This window comes from Aquarana catesbeiana, linkage group LG07, assembly GCF_042186555.1.
Source record: "Aquarana catesbeiana isolate 2022-GZ linkage group LG07, ASM4218655v1, whole genome shotgun sequence".
In the NCBI taxonomy this organism is placed as follows: Eukaryota; Metazoa; Chordata; class Amphibia; order Anura; family Ranidae; genus Aquarana; species Aquarana catesbeiana.
Window position 1 is genome coordinate 29,245,986 of NC_133330.1, and position 20,747 is coordinate 29,266,732.

At 44.7% G+C, this 20,747-nt stretch overlaps 1 protein-coding gene across 1 annotated transcript; it reads right to left on the minus strand.

Annotated features, from left to right (window-relative positions):
• Window positions 1-515: 515 nt before the first annotated feature.
• Window positions 516-18,708, minus strand: HMCES (5-hydroxymethylcytosine binding, ES cell specific). The gene is made up of 7 exons (XM_073591858.1): window positions 18,576-18,708; window positions 14,738-14,949; window positions 9,862-10,005; window positions 9,282-9,401; window positions 7,404-7,564; window positions 2,866-3,058; window positions 516-2,773 (listed from the first exon to the last, which is right to left on the minus strand). The coding sequence occupies exons 2-7, from the start codon at window positions 14,924-14,926 to the stop codon at window positions 2,573-2,575; spliced, it is 1,008 nt and encodes a 335-aa protein (XP_073447959.1). The 5' UTR covers window positions 14,927-14,949; window positions 18,576-18,708; the 3' UTR covers window positions 516-2,572.
• Between the last annotated feature and the right edge of the window lie 2,039 nt (window positions 18,709-20,747).

Below are 20,747 nucleotides of genomic sequence, written 5' to 3' on the forward strand. Positions count from 1 at the left end.
AGTCACTGCTAGGGGAGGATACCAGGATGAGCTGAGTCACTGCTAGGGCAAGGCATCAGGATGGGCTGGGCTGCTGAGTCTCTGCTAGGAGAGGGCACCAGGATGAGCTGAGCTGCTGAGTCACTGCTAGAGGACATCAGGATTGGCTGATCTGCTGAGTCTCTGCTAGGGGAGGGCATCAGGATGAGCTGAGTCACTGCTAGGGCAAGGCATCAGGATGAGCTGAGCTGCTGAGTCTCTACTAGGAGAGGGCATCAGGATGGGCTGAGTTGCTGAGTCATTGTTGGGAGGAGGAATCAATATACACAGCTGAGTCACTGCTGGGAGAGGAGAGCTGAGCTGCTGTTGAAATGACTAAATTTCAAGGATGTAGCATGCAGCTATAGAAAGGTTTCCTGTAATATGAGATACATCACATTACTGCTAACAAGAAAAATACCCAACCAAATCTTTATGCACTGGATCAGATTAAAAAAAAAAGTAACAAGATGAAAAACAGAGCAGAGCATGTGATATTCAACATAAACCAAATCTTTATTAAACATCCATATAAAGGATACAAACTATTAGTGAAAGGTTCTTGGACAACCAAAGTTAAAGGTTAAACGCACTTAAATACAATATAAACCTACCCTCCCCCCTCCCCAGATCCATTACTGACATCGATCTAACAGAAGTGATTCAGTTGTTTGTTTACATCCAGTGGTGAAAGTCTTCACTGTCCCGATGCTTGTACATTACACAGCAAAAACTGTAAGATTGGATGGGAATTTTTTTTTTTTAGGCATTACAGAAATACCCACATAAACAAAATGACATATTTTATTTGTACATAATTAGAAAGCACAGTCATGGTGGACCAGATAAATCAGAAAATGAGATGATTATATATCCAACAAAGTTAAACCACCATAAGGCTCCATGCACACTGAAGCTCATAAATGGCGTTTTTTGGGAGTTTGGGCGTTTTTTTTTTTTTTTTTTAACAGCCCATAAACTCCCCTCTGTTATCCTATGTGTCCATGCACACATGGACGTTTTTGGACATTTATCAGCAGTGGAGTTTATGGGCTGTTTTCTGAACGCCCTAAAATCACGTTCAGGAGCTGTTTTTCTGACCACAAAAAAACGTTGAAACGTGCATAAACGCTCAAAAATGTGGCTCACCAGCATTTAACGTTCTGGATCCATTGAAAAAAAAAATTCTTAAAAAAGATAAAAACGCTAATGCGGAAAAACGCTATTGCAAAAACATTAAAAACGTTGAAAGACTCACTGGCGGTTATTTACGAAAGGCAAATCCACTTTGCACTACAAGTGCAATTGAAATTGCACTTGGAAGTGCAGTTGTTGTAGATCTGAGGGGAAGATCTGAAATGAGGGGAAGCTCTGCTGATTTTATCATCCAATCATGTGCAAGCTAAAAATGCTGTTTTTTATTTTCCTTGCACGTCCCCCTCGGATCTACAGTGACTGCACTTCCAAGTGCAATTTCAGTGCAATTTCAAGTGCACTTGTAGTGCAAAGTGGATTTGCCTTTCGTAAATAACCTCCACTGCAAAGATACTGGCATTTTTAGAACATTATTTTAACGTCCAGTGTGCATGGAGCCTAAGGAATCATGAGCAGACAAGAACAGCTGCCACATATGATAAACTGACACGTTTCGATTATTAATATAGATCTTCATCAGTGGGTCAATATGGTGGTAAATTCTGGAATATAATGCATATTTACATCAAAATCATGAAAACAATAATGTTGATATAGAATAAAACTGCATTACTTAAGGACACTCACAAGCATCCTTATGCAACGCAGTTTTTTTTTATATATAACATTATTGCAGTTTTTAGGATTTTAATGTTTATATGCATCTATATTTCAGAATTCACCACCATATTGACTCACTGATGAAGAAGTATATTTATTGAAAATTGAAACGCGTCAGTTTTATCCTATATGGCATCTTATTGCCTGCTCATTATTCCTTACGGTGGTTTAACTTTGTCGGATATATAATTATCAGATTTCCTGTTTCATCCGGTCTACCATGACTGTGCTTTTTAATTATATACATAAATACATGTCATTTTAAGTTTTTATATTTGTTCATGTGGGTATTTCCACCCATCCAATAATCTTACAATTTACACTACCAGTAGGAATGTGGCACTATTTGTCTAGCCTGGTTGGATCATAAATGCACATTTGACAGTTCAAATTTCTGTAATTCCCAGGTGTAGCAGGACAGCGAAGATTTTCAGAGCTGGATGTAAAAACCGGAGGCAGAGGACGTCGGATTGAAGCCAGTATGCATCTCTGGAGGAGGGTGGGTTAGATGACAAAGGATAAGGGCACTTTGTTTTCAAAGTTTGTGTAAAATTCTAATTACAATCCTGGTACCATTTCCGCAAAATGGGAGGCAGAGAAACCTGACCAATCGGATTGCTTTATTTCCAAAGAACAGAGGTAAATAAAACTGAAAACTGCTGGCCTAGACAGGATAATGCTTGGTGACAGGAACAGCTGACGAAGCCGTTGTGCGGATTATAGCGCGCCATCTGCGCCATCATCTCTTCACCCTCTTCGGAGAAGGCTCCACTTCTTTCTTCAGCCACTGGTGCATTAACCCCGCGCTGGTCTTTTTTGGCGACACCGCAAACTGAGAAAGTTTTGGCGACTTCAGCAGCCCCCCTGACTCTTCTTTTTTTGGAGATTTACTCTGCAGCCATTCCAACATCTTCTTACTGCTGGCGCTGAGCGCGGGCTCCTGGGCAGGAAAAAAAAAAAACTATGTTTGAGATAATTTTTAAAAAAAGGTAACATTTCGGAACACAAAGAACAGCTTGGTTACATAATGACCTTTTTGGGTTTCAGAATGATGGGAAGAATGCATTCCGCGGTGTTGTTCCGGGAGTTGTTCACTACGGTGGACACGGGGTGGCAGGTGATGTTTTCAGAGGGGTGAATGAGTTTAAGTGCTTCTTTGGCAGGCACCTCACCATAATCCAACCATTTCTGGATCTCTTCGTCTCCATCCAGTATAGCCGGCATTCTGCAAATAAAGCAAGTGACAGGAGACATGAGAAAACGGTACATTACAAGAGAAGAAATTGTGAAAAAAAATAAAAAATAATGATATAAAAATAATATATATATATATATATATATATAATTTAGTGAAGTGTATAGGCTGCTGTCCTTGGCTCCCCCCTGATAATGCTAGTTTCCTGGCTGTGCCTGGCTTCAATTCTCTGGGATAGGGAAATATGCATAACCTCGCTTGAAGGCCTTGTACATAAGGGCTTCAGATTATATAAAAGCAGTGTGTACAGTAAAGCTTTTATAAGGCATTTGCAATCCACTTAAAGTGTTGCTAAACCCAGGACTCTGCATTCACTATATCTGGTCTCCCACAGTACACAGAACATGGAAATGCAATTATTTTAGTAAATATAAACTGCCAAATACCTTTTCTCATCAGCAGTATAAAGCAGTCTTCTATCAGTGTCTGGTTAAAGCTTGTAGGAGGAGTATTCATTCTACTCTGACTGTCCTATGAGGCTGCAGGACCCCTGACTCTCTGTCTGGACAGTGCTGATTGGCCCTGTGCTGATCACATGCACTCTCCCAAAAGAAAAGAAAAAAAAAACTCTCTAGCAATACACACCAAACTGAGCATGTGCAGGGTGACTCCAAATGTTCTGTCTTATCAGAAGATGGATTGGGGACAGTGGAAGAAGGGGAAGAGAAAGATAGGATCAAACAGCCTTTTTACACAATGCGGAGGATTAACCCCTTAGGTTCCACAGCAAGTATAACAAGCGTGCTTTACTGCATATACAAACTAATTTTACTGTTGTGGGTTTAGTAACACTTTAAGTTTAAAGTAGTTGTAAATCATAAAGGTTTTTTTTTTCCCCTTCATGCATTCTATGCATGAAAAGTAAAAAACCCTCAGCATGCAGCTCCCCCGGCGCAGTCCCTCCTAATACTTACCCAAGTCCAATCCTGATCCAGCGATGTGCATGAGAGTGGCAGCTGCCCCGACTCTTTCCCTCCTCATTGGCTCAGATTCTCCAGCGGGAGCCATTGTCAGTCACAGGCAGTGGGGGGGGGGGGGGGGGGGGGGGCAGATATGAGCCTCGTTCTGAGTGTCTTATGGACACCCAGTGCGGGGCTCAGGAGCGAACACGCAGGAGTACCCCCTTAGCAAGCAGCTTGCTATGGGGGCACTCGGCAGAGAAGAGGGACAAGAGCGCCGGTGGGGGACCCGCGAAGAGGAGGATCAGGGCTATATCAAAACCATTACACAGAGCAGGTAGGTATAACATGTTTGTTATTTTATTTTTTTTAAATGTTACCCTTTAGTATCACTCTTAAGCAACTTTTCTTGAAGTCTTTAAAACACCACTTTGCTCCAGTTTTAGGAAGGTCAAAACACAGATGATAACAAGACTGCTGACACTTTAAGGCCTCATGCTCACTGGACGTTATAAAAAAGCCAGTAGCGGTAGCGGTAGAAAGCTGTAGCTATAGAATGAGTTTTTCAGTTGTAGCTTTTTTTTTTTTTTTTTTTTTTTTTTTTTTTTTTTAGCAAAACTACGCTCCTACAAAGGCTTATGGCTCAGAAACGCTGATAAGTGCCAAATAGCCGTGTTTTTGAGCATTTTTAAGCTCTTATCAGAGTTGGAGCGTTTTTACAGCTGAAAACTCCTCTTAAAACCCACTAGTTGTGTTCTTGCTTTCCAGCCAGAAAATGCCCCCTGCCAAAAAAATGCTGATAACAGCTTATGTGTGCATGGACATATAGGATAACATGCTGGGGAGTTTACTGGCTGCAAAAAAAAACCAAAACAAAACAAAACAAAAACAAAAAAAAAAAAAAAAACACCTGCAGCCAAAAATAGCAGCTGTAAAAACGTCTAGTGTGCATGAGGCCTAAAAGGTTTAGGAACGTCTTCCACAAAGACCCCATGAGCTCAGCCACTGCGCATGCATGGTCATCTACTCTGAGCTTTTTCAGACAGGCAGTGTACACCTACATGAATGACAAAGAAGCGCTTTTTTTTTTAATTTAACGATGAAGAGGGGGTTGTAATGTGTTTGGGATGCTGTAAACTCTGTAAAATATACCTAAACCCCCCCCCAAATTTATATATATGTACTGTCTGCCCTCATGTTGTAAAGCGCTGCGCAAACTGTTGTCGCTATATAAACCCTCTTTAATAATTATATATATATATATATATATATATATATATATATATATATATAAATAAATAGCAGTTTAGAGCTGCTCTTATATAACTTATGTACAGGGCTTAACTGGGCATCCAGGTTTTCCAGGTGTTGTGCTCAGACAGCACTCTGCAAGGGCAAGACGCTGAAACGAATTGATGTGGTACATTTTGCGATCTTCTATACATTCCAGGATTCAGGGTTTTTTTGGAGCTTTGTGTTTTGATGTCAGTAGTGTTATAGAAGAGGAGGAATCACAGGCACTGTTGGTTGTTACCAGAGTTCAGCCGGCTGGATGGAGGAAGAGAGATGATCTGCTTCACTGAGCACTGAGTCAACAGCAGTAAAGAGACCTCCACCAGAGGAACACAGAGAAAGGCTATCGAAACAAAAAACGGGTCATCACTTTCTCCTGAGAGTGGCGGATCACTATATGTATGAATCCGCTCTGCCCACAAAACCGCAAGTTGTAGTTTTCAGATATGAATCAAGGTGGTAAAACATTTTATTCTGTTCTATACCAGCTTTCCGTTACTGCTCTGTGGTAATGAAAATTGATTAATCCTTGCAGACGGCAGAGGCTCTGGACATCTCTAGATAAGAAGAGACTTTCCATTCACTGGACTGAGAACATTTATTAGAATGGTAATCATTATAGCTCAGAATATTGAGTCACATTCAGCTGGACTCATTCTGTAATGATGAAGACATTTTGTAGCATCTCCAAGCCACATTTTCAGTTCTAATTAGCGTCAGGAATATGTAAGAGAGGGATTAAAGTGATACAGTACTAAAGTCTCGTTTTTTTTTTTAATAACAAACATATTATACTTACCTGCTCTGTGTAATGGTTTTGCACAGAGCAGCCCCAATCCTCTTCTCAGGTCCCTCGCTGGCTCTCCTGGCCCTTTCCATCCTGTCGAGTGCCCCCCACAGCAAGCAGCTTGCTATGGGGGCACCCGAGCTGCAGCTCTGTGTGTCCATTGGGACACGGAGCCGCGGTTCGGCCCCGCCCCCTCTCATTGGTTAACTGACCGACAGCAGCAGAAGCCAATGGCGTCCGCTGCTGTGTCTCAGCCAATCCGGAGGGAGAGTCCTGGATGGCCGAGGCACTCGTGCACATTGGCTGGATCGAGATGGGGCTCAGGTAAGTATTAGGAGGGCTGAGGGGGGGGGCTGTTGCACACAGAAGGGTTTTTTATCTTAATGCATAGAATGCATTAGGATAAAAAACCTTCTGCCTTTTCAACCACTTGAGGCTGGGTTCACATCTCCGACGGATGCAGCTCGCAGCAGGGGTCCGGTGCGTCCCTGTTCTCCGTTTCAGGGACGAATCAGGGCCGAATTTTTGCCTGAATTCGGCCCTGAAATGGAGCCAAAGATGCACAGGACTCCTGTGCAAGCCGCTCCAGAGATTTGTGAACCAGCTCCATAGAAAGCCGGTCACAATTTCCTGTTATGCGAATTGGATGCGGGGAAACCTGCATCCAATTCGCATAGGTGTGAACACCTTTGCAGCCATTGTGCTACATGCTGGGTGTTTGGTGTGCTCCTGTACCTTTAAGAAGGGGTGGGCTCTCCTTCAGCCACCTACCCTCATTTACCCATCAGAATGCATGTGCCTCCACTGTGGGGACACTCACATTTTAGTGTTAGGACCACAGATACCAGGGTGCCGTGACGTGGCTCTGTGGCTTATGCATGCGTTTGCAAATGCGTGCGGACTAAACCTCTGTTTTTAAAGCATACTGTTAGGTTAATTTGTTTTATCTTTGCAAAATAAGTACATTAATGCTATATTGGTACATAGCGGACATGGAATTTAGGAAAAAAAAAAAAAAGTGAACAAAGGTGAACTTAGCCTTTAAAGAGACATGGCCAACAGCCCATTCAGGAAAAGGCAACAGTGCCTAGTGGTGGATCAGCCCTGCCAGCAATGTATTCTCAGCCAGCCACGCTCCCTTGCTGCAGGAGGTCACCCTGGGTAAGCTTTGGTGATAGCGCGCACCCTAGTGGGGGACATCGCTGCCCCACCCACATGACAGTGGCCTGGTAAATGGACAATGAAAAAGCAATCGGCATCATCTGTGCTTATATTAACTTTCCACAATTCACATGGACTATACACAAGACCTACTCATTTCGGTTTTTATACTTGCCGGTCATGTATCCAGTTCATGGCCTTGGATGCGTCCACTGTAATTACTGTGTAGGAATAAAGAGGCTCCCCTCCGTTGGGTGGCTCCCAGCAGTCAAACAGTCCAGCCATAGTGAGTAATCTGCTGCCATTACCATCAGTAGAACCCTTCTCATCTGAAGACTACAAGGAGAGTGCAAAACAAGACCCATCAGTCACACTTGTTTTATGGAAGTCATTTCTAAGTTGTTAGCACCTTAAAGTCAAAATCCAGCCAAAACTTGGGAAAGCGCAAGCAGGGCTGTCTTAATGCATGGGCACTGCCCAGGGGCCCCAGGTGCATGGGAGGCCCCATGATAATCTTGCATTACATCATAGTTGCCAAGTGTCCTGGATTTGCTGGGATAGTCACGATTTTTTACTAAGCTGTCCCAGGATGCCAGTGTCCCAGAACCTGCACTGTGCCCTCCTGACCTTCCCTGTACTGTGTCTTTCCGCCCCCCCCCCCCCCCCCCCCCCCATACTGTGCCCATTGTGTTGATTAGCCTTTGGATTATGGCATGTTCTTAAAATTGATTTTATTGAGTACTAATAAATATATATGTTTAATTCTATCAACTATTTATACTTTAATTTTTGAGAGTAGGTGCATAAATTGGGGCAAGCTGGTAGGGGCTCCATTGTATTACTTTGCCCAGGGGGCCCATGATGCTATTAAGACGGCCCTGAGTGCAAGGAAGAGTTAGAACTTTGATTAGGTTTTTATTGCTGTCCGCATCTTAACTGTAGAGGTCTCACCTAATTTCCTGTCAGGACAGGAAGTGAAGGGAAACTCTCCGATGGGACACAATCAAAAGACAGGAATAGATATTTAGTAGAATGAGGAAGGGCAAGAACATCTGCCAATGTTTAAAGCTGAACTCCTTCCCTTCAGGCTCCTCTCCTATACTGATATTGCTTATTCTCATTCCACTGCACGCTGTGAGCTTCTCACTTTGTATATTAGGCGCTAAAGCAAGTCATATAGAGCCCGCTTCATTTCCTGGCTGGAAGGCGTCCAGCATCATTTAGAGGTTTCCGCCCCAGCCTGTCTGCCCCTGGCCCGCCCCTTTTATTCACTGGATTTTATTTTATATAAATTTATTTATTACAGGAACCTATGGAGTGCCGTCCGTTTACACAGTGCTTTTACATATATTATTCGTTCACATCAGTCCCTGCCCTCAAGGAGCGTACAATCTCAGGTCCCCAACTAACACATACACTTTTTTTGTTTTGAATCCGCGGTGGTGCAAAAACCTAAAGACGAAAAAAAACATTAAGTGTACAAAAAAACGTGCACGTGAAACACACAATAGAAAGTGCACTTAAGGGTGTGCTTTTCCCAACCCTGAAGGGGTAAGACCTTTCCCTGATCCCCCGGGGCGCAAGGCTCCCGACAGGGACACACACTAGGGCCAATCCAGACAGAAGCCAATTAACCTACCAGCACGTCTTTAAAGTGTGGGAGGAAACCCATGCAGGCACAGGGAGAACATGCAAACTCCAGGCAAGAATTCTTTTAATCATGGAAGCTAGACATCAGATGCAGGCATTATCCAGGGAGGTCTTTATGCAAATGCAACCTGTCTAAGAGTGCATACTCCTCCAAACTGACACCCAACCATTAAAGCAAAGTTTAAAATGTGCATAACTTCACCCAAGAGCTGGCCCACTCTTTGCATCAGGATTGAGGGCTCGAGAGGAGCACAGAGTCAGGGTGCTGTGATGTGTTCAGGAAGCTTTGAACAGCACACTGCTGGACCCTTAGCCCCCCTCATCAGCCACGATATACCTGCAGTGCATAGAGAATCACAGAAGCAGAAGGTAACAAGGTAATTGAGTGATTTCGGGTAGATACCTGTTCGGCTTTAATTGGTGGGAAATATATATAATATGGCTGTTTTTCACCATCCTGCCTTCTCCACTCAAAAAATCCATCTGCTAGAATCACACAGCGCTTTCCTTTAAAGAGCGGCCCCTGTGAAGAGACATCCAGAAAATTAGAGACTGTATCCTGAACACCTTATTTCTAAACTAATCAGACCACATGGGTGCTTATCATCAATTAGGGAGCCATCCCCTTTCCCTCCTACCACATAAATCAGACAAGTAGTGAAAGATCCACATGAAAAGGTATTAGGACACACAAAGATTAATGCATTGCATACCAAATAGTAAAGCAATGGCTACAGCAGTCAGGAAGAGAAAATAAGGTCCCACGACTGAGGTTTTGGGGGATACAAAACCCCATTCTCAAGAAGGTTTCACTATTTGTGCTGGGCTATATTGACAAGATATATGTATTTATGTATGTATGTTCCTGTGCAAAAACAACAGCTAGATCAGACAAAGGAAAATCTCCAGCCTTCTCCCAGAGAACGATGGACACAACAAAAAACTACAGGATGATTTTCAGAAAATACGAAAAGAACTCTCACCTTGTACAAGGTTTTCTCAGCCATGGTGTCGCTGCGGCAGTTGCTGGTGTTGTACTGCATTTTGGAGGGGTCGGTTTCGGGGAACCAGGAAGGGATGAGACCCCAGCGCATGGCGGCAAGAACTCGCTCTGATGAGTCGGCATCCTACGGGCAGGAAAATAAATCACGATTATGTCTTTATTCCAAGAAGGAATTCAAAGAGCGATGCCAGGAAACAAGTAAAATCAAATCGGTAAAATCGGCTCATTCTAGCCAGAATAGACTGATACTGTGCTAACGTTAGAAGTGCCCAACGCTTTACTTTAAAGCAGGGGTCTCAAACTGGTGGCCCTCCAGCTGTTGTGAAACCACAAGTCCCATCATGCCTCTGCCTGTGGAAGTCATGCTTGTAACTGTCAGCCTTGCAATGCCTCATGGGACTTGTAGTTTCGCAACAGCTGGAGGTCTGCCAGTTTTAGACCCCTGCTTTAAAAAGTGTATCTAAGATTCTAAACCCAAGTACAACCGTTTTACATATGGCAGCCTACCAGTCCTTAGATGTGCTAACTGCAATCATTTTCCTTTTTTCCTCCTTGTTTTCTTTTCTTTCACCTTGTGATCCTCCCAGTAACGTTCTTCCAGTCCTACCCTGTTTCCCCCAAAATAAGACCTAGCGCGATTGTCGGTGATGGCTGCAATATAAGCCCTACCCCCCAAATAAGCCCTAGTTAAAGTCCTTGTAGGTCTTATTTTCAGGGTAGGGCTTATATTGCAGCCGTCACCGACAATCATGCTAGGTCTTATTTTCGGGGAAACAGGGTAGGAGGACAAAGCTCATTCACTGTACTGTATTCTATAGGAGGAGTGTTGTCACCCTGGCACAGATAGTGTTTTAGGACCAAACACACTTCCCCTTCCCTATAACACAAGGAAGGTGTTTTATAGTTCACAAAGAGGTGTAAAAGTCCAGCAAAGACAGAAGCAAAGGTCATAATGTGCCACCGCTGATGGCGCTTCAATCTTCACCTGTTCTATCTTCCTAGTTCACAGGCTTCGGCGACATGAGTGGCCGAGCCAGAGATGACGTCACTCCCGCACATGCAGCGGGAGTCACCGTTTACGGCACGGCTCTGAAGGAACGCCGCCAGTACGCCGTTTCTTCAAAGCGCATGCGCCGGTGACATCACCGCGGCTGCTTCTAAAGTAAATATCTCCTGAACGGCGCACGTTTAGGAGATATTTACTGTACCTATAGATAGGGCCTTATTATAGGCCTACCTATAGGTAAAAATCATACAAGGTAGTTTACTCCCACTTTAATGCTGTATATCACCTTTTTTATGCAAGTATAATATGGACACATTTTTAATAAAGCTTTCAAACAGAGAGCACTAGACGAGTTTCTTCTTTGTCTCTGATCGAGGAGGATGAGAGTGTTATAAGTCTAAGAAGGGAAGCGTTGTACATCTGGTGCATTTAGACCTCTTATAACGGGGAGGTCTATGGAGGGGAGAGCACATTCGTGTGTCTGTGTTAAACACGTGGTGTCATTTATTAGAGGAAGTGTCGCTGGGGCTCACGGGCACTATATGTGTAATGCTGCAAGACACTTTGAAGAATCATTGTGGACATTTCATCACTTATTCACTGTTAATGGACTTTCGCTGCCCTGTCCCTTTTTTTTTTCTTTATCAATGGAAATTACTGACCTGCCCATCGTTCCCCCCCCCCCAATTGAAAGGGATACTAAGGGGGTTATTTAATAAAACTGGAGCATGCAAAATCTGGTGCAGGTCTGCATAGAAACCAATCAGCTCCCAGGTTTTATTGCCAAAGCTTAACCATATCAATACAGGGCACTTTCACCCCCTCCTGCCCAGGCCAATTTTCAGCGCTTTCGCACTTTGAATGACAATTGCGCGGTCATGCAATGCTGTAACTAAACTAAATTTTTATCATTTCTTGAGACAGATAGAGCTTTTTTTCTGGTGGTGTTTAATCACCACTGGGGGTTTTTTTATACAAATTAAAAAAGACCGTAAATAAAATAAAAAAAATTTTTTTTTTTTTTTTTAGTTTCTGCTACATAATTTTGTAAATAAGTAATTTTTCTCCTTCACTGATGTGCGCTGATGATGCAGCACTAATAGGCACAAGTGGGCATCACTGATGGGACTGCACCGCTTACCGGCTCTCCTCTACGCACGCGCTGTAAGCATGAGTAGAGGAATACCGATAACCAGCAGGCTCTTTACGGTTATATGAGATGTGTCGTGTTTGAGCGACTCAACGCACCACCGATCACAACGCTGTGCGCCCCTCGTTGGTGCACACGAGCGGCTTGTTCTGAAGGACGTCATATGACATTCAGTCAGAACAATGAAACCCATGCCCGGCCGTCAGTTTGCTATAGGCTGGGCGGGAAGGTGTTACCTGAACAAGCTGAAGTTAGAAGCCGATTGGCCACCATGCACAGCTGCACCAGATTCTGAGCGCTCCGGTGTTAGTAAATCTCTTCCTAAGGCTCCTTTCACACTTGTGAGACGACAAAGTCGTGCGACTTGCATGGCAACTTTACAGTGCGACTTTGATACGACTTTTGGTGCAACTTTGACCTGACTTTACATCTTCTGGACCAAAGTCGCATCAAAAGTCGGACCAAAGTGGTGCAGGAACCTTTTCTAAAGTCACAGCAACTTCTGTAGTGTCAATAGGAACGGCTCTGATAGAAATACATTGAACTTTACACGTCCTGCAACTTGGGGTCTCACAAGTCCGATCTCAAGTCACACAAGTGTGAAAGGAGCATAAGGGATACTTCACTTGATCTTAGACAAAAGGGCAAGAGGCGGTTGGTAGATGATGATGTTGTCTTGTAAGGCGAAACGCGCCGGTCCGCTCTGCTGAAGTCACTGTTCTATTCCAAAGCGCTTTTTTATTCACTAAAATGTGAGTGTATTTCCTCCTTTTTTACTAAATAAATTACTTCTGATTTAAGGCCCCTTTCACACTGGGGCGGTTTGCAGGCACTATTGCGCTAAAAATAGCGCCTGCAAACCGACCCGAAACAGCCGCTGCTGTCTCTCCAGTGTGAAAGCCCCGAGGGCTTTCACACTGGAGCGGTGCGCTGGCAGGACGGGAAAAAAAGTCCTGCTAGCAGCATCTTCGGAGCGGTGAAGGAGCGATGTATACACCGCTCCTGCCCATTGAAAAAATGGGACAGCTTGGCTATACCGCCGGCAAAAAGGCGCTTTGCGGTGGTTTTTAACCCTTTCTCTGCAGGTAGCGGGGGGTAAACCGAATACCGAGGGTAAAGCGACGCTAACAATAGCGGCGCTTTACCGCCGACGCCGCTCCCGCCCCAATGTGAAAGGGACCTTAATGGGATTACACTATGTGCCTACTACTTCTTCCTTTTCATAAACTTGTGCCATTGGAGCAACTATCCATGTGGTTCTCTGTTTATTACGGTACCTATCCCATTGAGGTCCATTGTTGGAGTTGGTCTTCTGGTTGGAAGTTGTGTCCTCTGTGACAGTTCCCCTTGGGTGTGTAGCCCTACAAGCCTGATTGACCCATTGGGTGTATACGGTAAGCCTTTTTGACTCTCTGGCGGTGGATCACTTATCAAGTTTGGGCACGTTTTCCTTTGTCACATCGTTATCCAGTTCAAGTGTCAGTTATTTTGAACCACGTTTTGGATATCTACAATTTTATTGTTTGGTTCATCTGTCCAAACACTAAGGACTAAAATTTATTTTTATAATTTTTTCCCTTTACATTTTTTCCTTTATATCTTTGAACATTATTCACTTATATTTTGATTGTTATAACTTTAGTATATCAATTTTATGTTTACTGTACTGTACACGCATATTTCAGTGTTCACCTACACACTGTATATATATATATATATATATATATGTATATACATACACACACACACACACACACACACACAAATATATATTTTTTTAGTTTATTCTTAGGTTATTTATGTGCACTTTTATGTATATGTACATTATTTTTCAGTTTATTCTGAGATTTATTTTGAGCACTGCACCTATTTTTCACATTTTCACTTTTTGCAATTGATCCATTGCTGTGCTAGCTGGCATTCTTACATTGGTTGCAGACAGCGCGGCTTTATATTTTCCACAAGAGGCGGTTGGTAGCCTCAGCTGTCAGGGCAATTTCAGTTTAGCATTAGCAGTCCACTCCATGCTTTACACAACGGTTTAAAAAATTGAAAACCGGCAGCATTTTCATTCTGAAACCAGCTGTGTCATGTCTGTCCCTGCGGTTTGCGGTTTACTGAAACCATATAAACAAACTTAGCACTGGTCTTATTATTTTTAAACCCGAGAACAGCTGTCAAGCCGGCTACAGAACCTGACAAGGGGAGCTCTCAATTGCCACAATCGAATATTGATAAGGTGTTAAAGTGGTTATAAACACCCCCCCCAGACATTTTTACATATAGGTAAGCCTATAATATTGGCTTACCTATATATACTGAAAATGTCTCGTAAACGTGCGCCGTTTAGGAGATTTTTACCTTGTAGTGCGCCTATGACGTCACCGGCGCATGCGCAGTGAAGAAACAGCCCTCCTTGCCGTTTCTTCCCCAGCATGTGCGGGACTGACGTCACGCGGCTCCAGCCAGTCACAGAGCCGGAGTCCACAGCCCCTGGAAAGAAAAGGGGCCAAGATGGATGCTTCCACCAGCTAGGACATCGCAGGTTTGGTTTGCAGGTAAGTGCCACATAATGGGTTAGTATGCGATGTGTACTAGCCCATCATGCTTTTACATTGCAGGGGAAAAAAAAAAGAGGAAGTAAAACCCATCAGGGTTTACTTCCTCTTTGATAAACATAACATTATTGATAAGGATCACCTTCTGGAAATGCTTCAAGGACAGGAGGACGGGGCTGTTGGACTGGGGACATTTGTTGTACGAAGGTTTGTACTTGTCAGAATCGCCGTCCCGCCACCCAGGACGCTTTCTTTCTCCCCGTTTGTTTTGGTATTCACAAGCTTTGCCGACGTCGTCCGGTGCCAGGGTGCAGGCTGTGCGTCCGCACATCTTTGCTGCAGCTTTACAGAGACCTGAGCAAAAGAAAAAAGAATGGTGACTGCGCGTGATTTATCAACAAATTAAAGCGTGGAGACATGGATAGATGGATGGATGAGTTTGCTTTGAATATTCAAAATGAAATAGCATTTTCGGTTTGCGGCGCTCAGATGCAGTTTAGTTCTTCTTTAAACATCAGCTCCGGAAGATTTAACCCCCTTCCTGACAAGGCCTTTTTTTTTCCGATACGGCACTGCGTTACGTTAACTAGCAATTGCAAAGTCGTGTGACACTGTACATGAATAAAATACATGTCATTTTTTCCCCCACAAATAGAGATTTCTTTTGGTGGTATTTGATCACCTCTGTGGTTTTTATTTCTTGCGCTATAAACAAAAAAAGACAATTTTGAAAAAAAAAAATATATATATATATATATATATCATTTTTTACTTTCTGCTAAAAAACATCCAATTAAAAAAAAAAAAAAAAAAATTTAATTTCTTCATCGGTTTAGGCCAATATGAATTCTGCTACATATTTTTGGTAAAAAAAGAAAATCCCAATAAGTGTATATTGATTGGTTTGTGCAAATTTTATAGCGTCTACAAACTATGGGATATTTTTTTTTTTTCTGTGGTGGCCATTAGTGACTTATAGCGGGACTGTGACATTGCGGCGGACAAATCAGACACCGACAGTTTTTGGGGACCAGTGACACCAATACAGTGATACAGTGATCAGTGCTAAAAATAAAAATGCACTGCCACTGTACTAATGACACTGGCAGCGAAGGAGTTAAGATCAGGGGCGATCAAAGGGTTAAACGTGTGCCTAAATTGTGCTTACTCACTATGGGGGAGGTGCTTTGACTGGGGAAAAGGCAAAGATCTGTCTTCCTGCTTTGCAGAAACACAGGATCCGTACATTCCCCTCTGACAGAATAGCGATCTGCCTGTGTCCCGGCAGAGATCGAGTCCGGTTGGATCCGCTGATTGACTCCTGCTGTGTCCAATCACAGCGGGAGCGGGCTGCTGGCGGCATGCGCGCCCCAGACCCGGAAGTGTCGGATCACTTACTAGGGTACATGATCGGGCACAGAGAGGCCGCCCTGCTGCATTAAATGTACGTGGGACAGTCGCTAGGCAGTTAAATACTAACCAAAGGAAGCTCTGTCTGAAAAAAAAAAAAAAAAAAAGAAGATATAAAATAAATGTTGGTACAGTGTTGCATGACGGAGTAATTGTTACTTAAAACTATCACAGCACTGACAACTGAAAAAAAAAGGCCTGGCTGTGGTTGATGAAGGGGTATGCTGTGGTTGATGAAGGGCTATGCTGTGGTTGGTGAAGGGCTATGCTGTGGTTGGTGAAGGGCTATGCTGTGGTTGGTGAAGGGCTATGCTGTGGTTGGTGAAGGGGTATGCTGTGGTTGGTGAAGGGGTATGCTGTGGTTGGTGAAGGGGTATGCTGTGGTTGGTGAAGGGGTATGCTGTGGTTGGTGAAGGGGTATGCTGTGGTTGGTGAAGGGGTATGCTGTGGTTGGTGAAGGGGTATGCTGTGGTTGGTGAAGGGGTATGCTGTGGTTGGTGAAGGGGTATGCTGTGGTTGGTGAAGGGGTATGCTGTGGTTGGTGAAGGGGTATGCTGTGGTTGGTGAAGGGGTATGCTGTGGTTGGTGAAGGGGTATGCTGTGGTTGGTGAAGGGGTATGCTGTGGTTGGTGAAGGGGTATGTTGTGGTTGATGAAGGGCTATGCTGTGGTTGGTGAAGGGGTATGTTGTGGTTGAAGGGCTATGCTGTGGTTGATGAAGGGCTATGCTGTGGTTGATGAAGGGCTATGCTGTGGTTGGTGAAGGGGTATGTTGTGGTTGATGAAGGGGTATGTTGTGGTTGATGAAGGGGTATGCTGTGGTTGATGAAGGGGTATGTTGTGGTTGATGAAGGGGTATGCTGTGGTTGATGAAGGGGTATGTTGTGGTTGATGAAGGGGTATGCTGTGGTTGATGAAGGGGTATGCTGTGGTTGATGAAGGGGTATGCTGTGGTTGATGAAGGGGTATGCTGTGGTTGATGAAGGGGTATGCTGTGGTTGATGAAGGGGTATGCTGTGGTTGATGAAGGGGTATGTTGTGGTTGATGAAGGGGTATGTTGTGGTTGATGAAGGGGTATGTTGTGGTTGATGAAGGGGTATGCTGTGGTTGATGAAGGGGTATGCTGTGGTTGATGAAGGGGTATGTTGTGGTTGATGAAGGGGTATGTTGTGGTTGATGAAGGGGTATGCTGTGGTTGATGAAGGGGTATGCTGTGGTTGATGAAGGGGTATGTTGTGGTTGATGAAGGGGTATGTTGTGGTTGATGAAGGGGTATGTTGTGGTTGATGAAGGGGTATGCTGTGGTTGATGAAGGGGTATGTTGTGGTTGATGAAGGGGTATGCTGTGGTTGGTGAAGGGGTATGCTGTGGTTGATGAAGGGGTATGCTGTGGTTGATGAAGGGGTATGCTGTGGTTGGTGAAGGGGTATTCTGTGGTTGATGAAGGGGTATGCTGTGGTTGATGAAGGGGTATGTTGGGGTTGATGAAGGGGTATGCTGTGGTTGGTGAAGGGGTATGCTGTGGTTGATGAAGGGGTATGCTGTGGTTGATGAAGGGGTATGCTGTGGTTGATGAAGGGGTATGTTGGGGTTGATGAAGGGGTATGCTGTGGTTGGTGAAGGGGTATTCTGTGATGATGAAGGGGTATGCTGTATACAGGTCGGCACTCACCATGTAACAACGTATCGGTTTTTGTGATACTTCAAATATTTTTAAATCATTACAGGAAACATTGTTTCTTTTTAAATGCATCTCCCCAGTCAGTACAATACCCCCCGGGGACACAGCTGAGACACGGCAGGCTGAATGAAATAAACGACACCTGGGCGCCGGCAGAGTCTACCACAGGGCAGAGGATCAGGACCCCCCGGGGGGCTCTTCACAACGACATCCTTGCTGTGCGATCTGCTATCATTATAAAATAGGAGCAAAAAGGGGTGTTGTCTACAGCAACCAAGTGCACCATTTACATTGTATGTACAGATACAACTTTTTTTAGTTTTGGATGGGGACTAGGTTTATGTTCTTCTCTATGCAACGCAGGCAGATCATGGCTGGTGGGAGGGGCTTGTACGGTGCTGTACATAGCTTCCCGAAAAAACATCCCAGCACCCGGCCTCACTACACCCAGCCAGTACAAGTCCCAGCATGCAAGGCTGCACTACACTACAGGGGAGGACTACAAGTCCCAGCATGCAAGGCTGCACTACACTACAGGGGAGGACCACAAGTCCCAGCATGCAAGGCTGCACTACAGGGGAGGACTACAAGTCCCAGCATGCAAGGCTGCACTACAGGGGAGGACTACAAGTCCCAGCATGCAAGGCTGCACTACAGGGGAGGACTACAAGTCCCAGCATGCAAGGCTGTGCTGCACTACAGAGGAGGACTACAAGTCCCAGCACACAAAGCTGCTATGCTCAGCAGAGGAGAACTTGAAGTCCACACAGCCCAGTATGCTGGGTCTTGTAGTCCTCCTCAGCTGTGTCTTGCAGTTTGGGATGATGAGGTTACATAATAAGAGCTGCAGAGTCTCCTCATTCAGTCTCTCCGTATGACCAGCACTGACCTGTACCGGGAGGACACACCGAGTCCCTCAGGTGACATCACACCGCCATCTTCCCGCATCTGGCCACCACCCATAGGGAGACACCACGGCATGACGTCACCGGCTCACGTGCTCCAGTCAGCCCGGGAGGGGCGGGGACAAGTGCTGGGCGGGAAGGTGTTCTGCCTGAGGCTGTGTGTGAGGGAGAGTGTCCCCCCTGCTGGACATGACACCTCACCTCACCTGAGGAGGCACACAGGACCCTTCACTTGTGATTACTGAGGAGGTGTATATGAAATGACATTGTTGACAAGAAATAAATTATATGATTATTATCACCAATGATTAGCCCAAGTCTCCATCTTTTCAGAAATAACATTTTCATGGTCCTTTTTCTATTAAAATAAACAACAAGTTCAATTTTCACATTCCGGGCAGGAAAAATGGAGGCCAGGAGGAGGGAAACTTACCCCCTGACCTTCTCCTGAGGTAACCCGGTGTTCTGCCGACAAAGTTCCCCCCGGCGGATAAGGACTCCCCTGTACTGCATAGGCGCAGCACTTGCGCAGTACGAGCCGCCGAAAATAGCTGAAGCTGAACACCTGTGACTCAGCTGTACACGGCGCCTGTAACAGGGCCCCTCGCTGTCTCGCTTTGCTTGCCACGCTTCGGGCACGGCCTCGCTTCATTCGGCATAGTTTTATTCTAACTCTATGTCAACTTGGATAGTGGGGCTTGAACCTGGACTCAGTGCGCAAGCGCCGTGTAGAGCTGATGGTCAGCTGTTCAAGTTCGGAGACTTTCGGTGGCTCCGTAGTCGTTCGTACTGCGCATGCACAGTACAGGGGGGTCCTTATCCGCCGGGGGAACTTTCTAGGCAAGGCACCGGCACCATGACATAGCTAGACACGTGCGGCTCGTTTAGTTCCAAATTCAGTAGCATTGTCCTCAAATACCTACCTGTTTTGTCCAAACACCCCATTTATGCCCAAATCCTTTCTAAAGGAGTTATGACTAGAGCTCCTACTCCTACCTTTTTTTTTTGTCTAGTAGTAAACCACGGGCACACTGGCTACAGTTTAAGGGCACCTTTCAATGTGGGTCTTATGGCGCGTACACACGGTCGGACTTTCCGGCAGAAAAAGTCCCATGGGAGCTTTTCATCAGACATTCCGACCGTGTGTATGCCCCAATCGGACTTTTTCTGTCGGCATTTCCGACGGACTTAGATATAGAACAAGTTCTAAATCTTTCCATCGGAAATGCCGACGGAGTTTTGCCCGATGCAAAGTCCAGCCATGTGTACACGGCATAATGGGTGCTCATGCTGCCCCTTACATATTGAAAGGTGAAACCACCCAGGCCACCGCCACTGATAAATCATTCCAAAATTCTATTGTTTATCAATTGCCACACAAGATATCAGGTGTATGTGATTACCTGTAAATCATGCCAAATTCAGTATGTCGGCCGGACGACTCGCAGGTTACGAGATCGTCTTCATGACCATTTTATATGATATTGAAAAAAAATCATAACACCAACATAGCCAGGCTCCGGAATGACACACCAGAAAGATGCATCTGATTTAGTTATTCAAGCAGTTGAAAAAATCACGATACCAGTAATACCGCAAACACACAAGCGGACTTTTCGGCAGAAAAGGTCCGACAGAACCATTCCATCGGACATTCCGATCGTGTGTGGGCTTCATCGGACCTTTTTTTTTTTTTTAGAAAATTCCGATGGACCTAGAAATAGAACAAGTTTCAAATCTTTCCGATGGACTCAGTTCCTATCAGGAAAACCGCTCATCTGTATGCTAGTCCGACGGACCAAGAACGACGCAAGGGCAGCTATTGGCTACTGGCTATTGAACTTCCTTTTTCTAGTCCCGTCGTACGTCATCACGTTCTAAACGAACAGACTTTGGTGTGATCGTGTGTAGGCAAGTCCGTTTCAGCGGAAGTCCGTCGGAATTCTGTCGGAAAGACCGTCAGACTTCGGCCCGACAGAAAGGTGGGGATAAATTGGACATTCTTTATCAATACAAGAAAACCAGCAAGCATGAATTTCCGAATGGGACGTTTCCCATTTCCGTGAAGGAATATCCACATGTGTCACTGTAGATTGGAGCATAGAGATGTGTGTATCCATAAAAAGTCAAATTCAAGACTTTTTGTGTCTTGTTTT

Bases quoted from the DNA above. Each gene is read 5' to 3' on its own strand.
- HMCES (XM_073591858.1), bottom strand. From the start codon at position 14,926: ATGTGCGGACGCACAGCCTGCACCCTGGCACCGGACGACGTCGGCAAA. The intron at 9,402-9,861 runs GTGAGAGTTCTT...GTCTCTTCACAG, and splicing joins CTGAGAAAACCTTGTACAAG to GGGCCGCTCTTTAAAGGAAA. The intron at 2,774-2,865 runs GTCATTATGTAA...TTTCCTGCCCAG, and splicing joins TCATTCTGAAACCCAAAAAG to GAGCCCGCGCTCAGCGCCAG.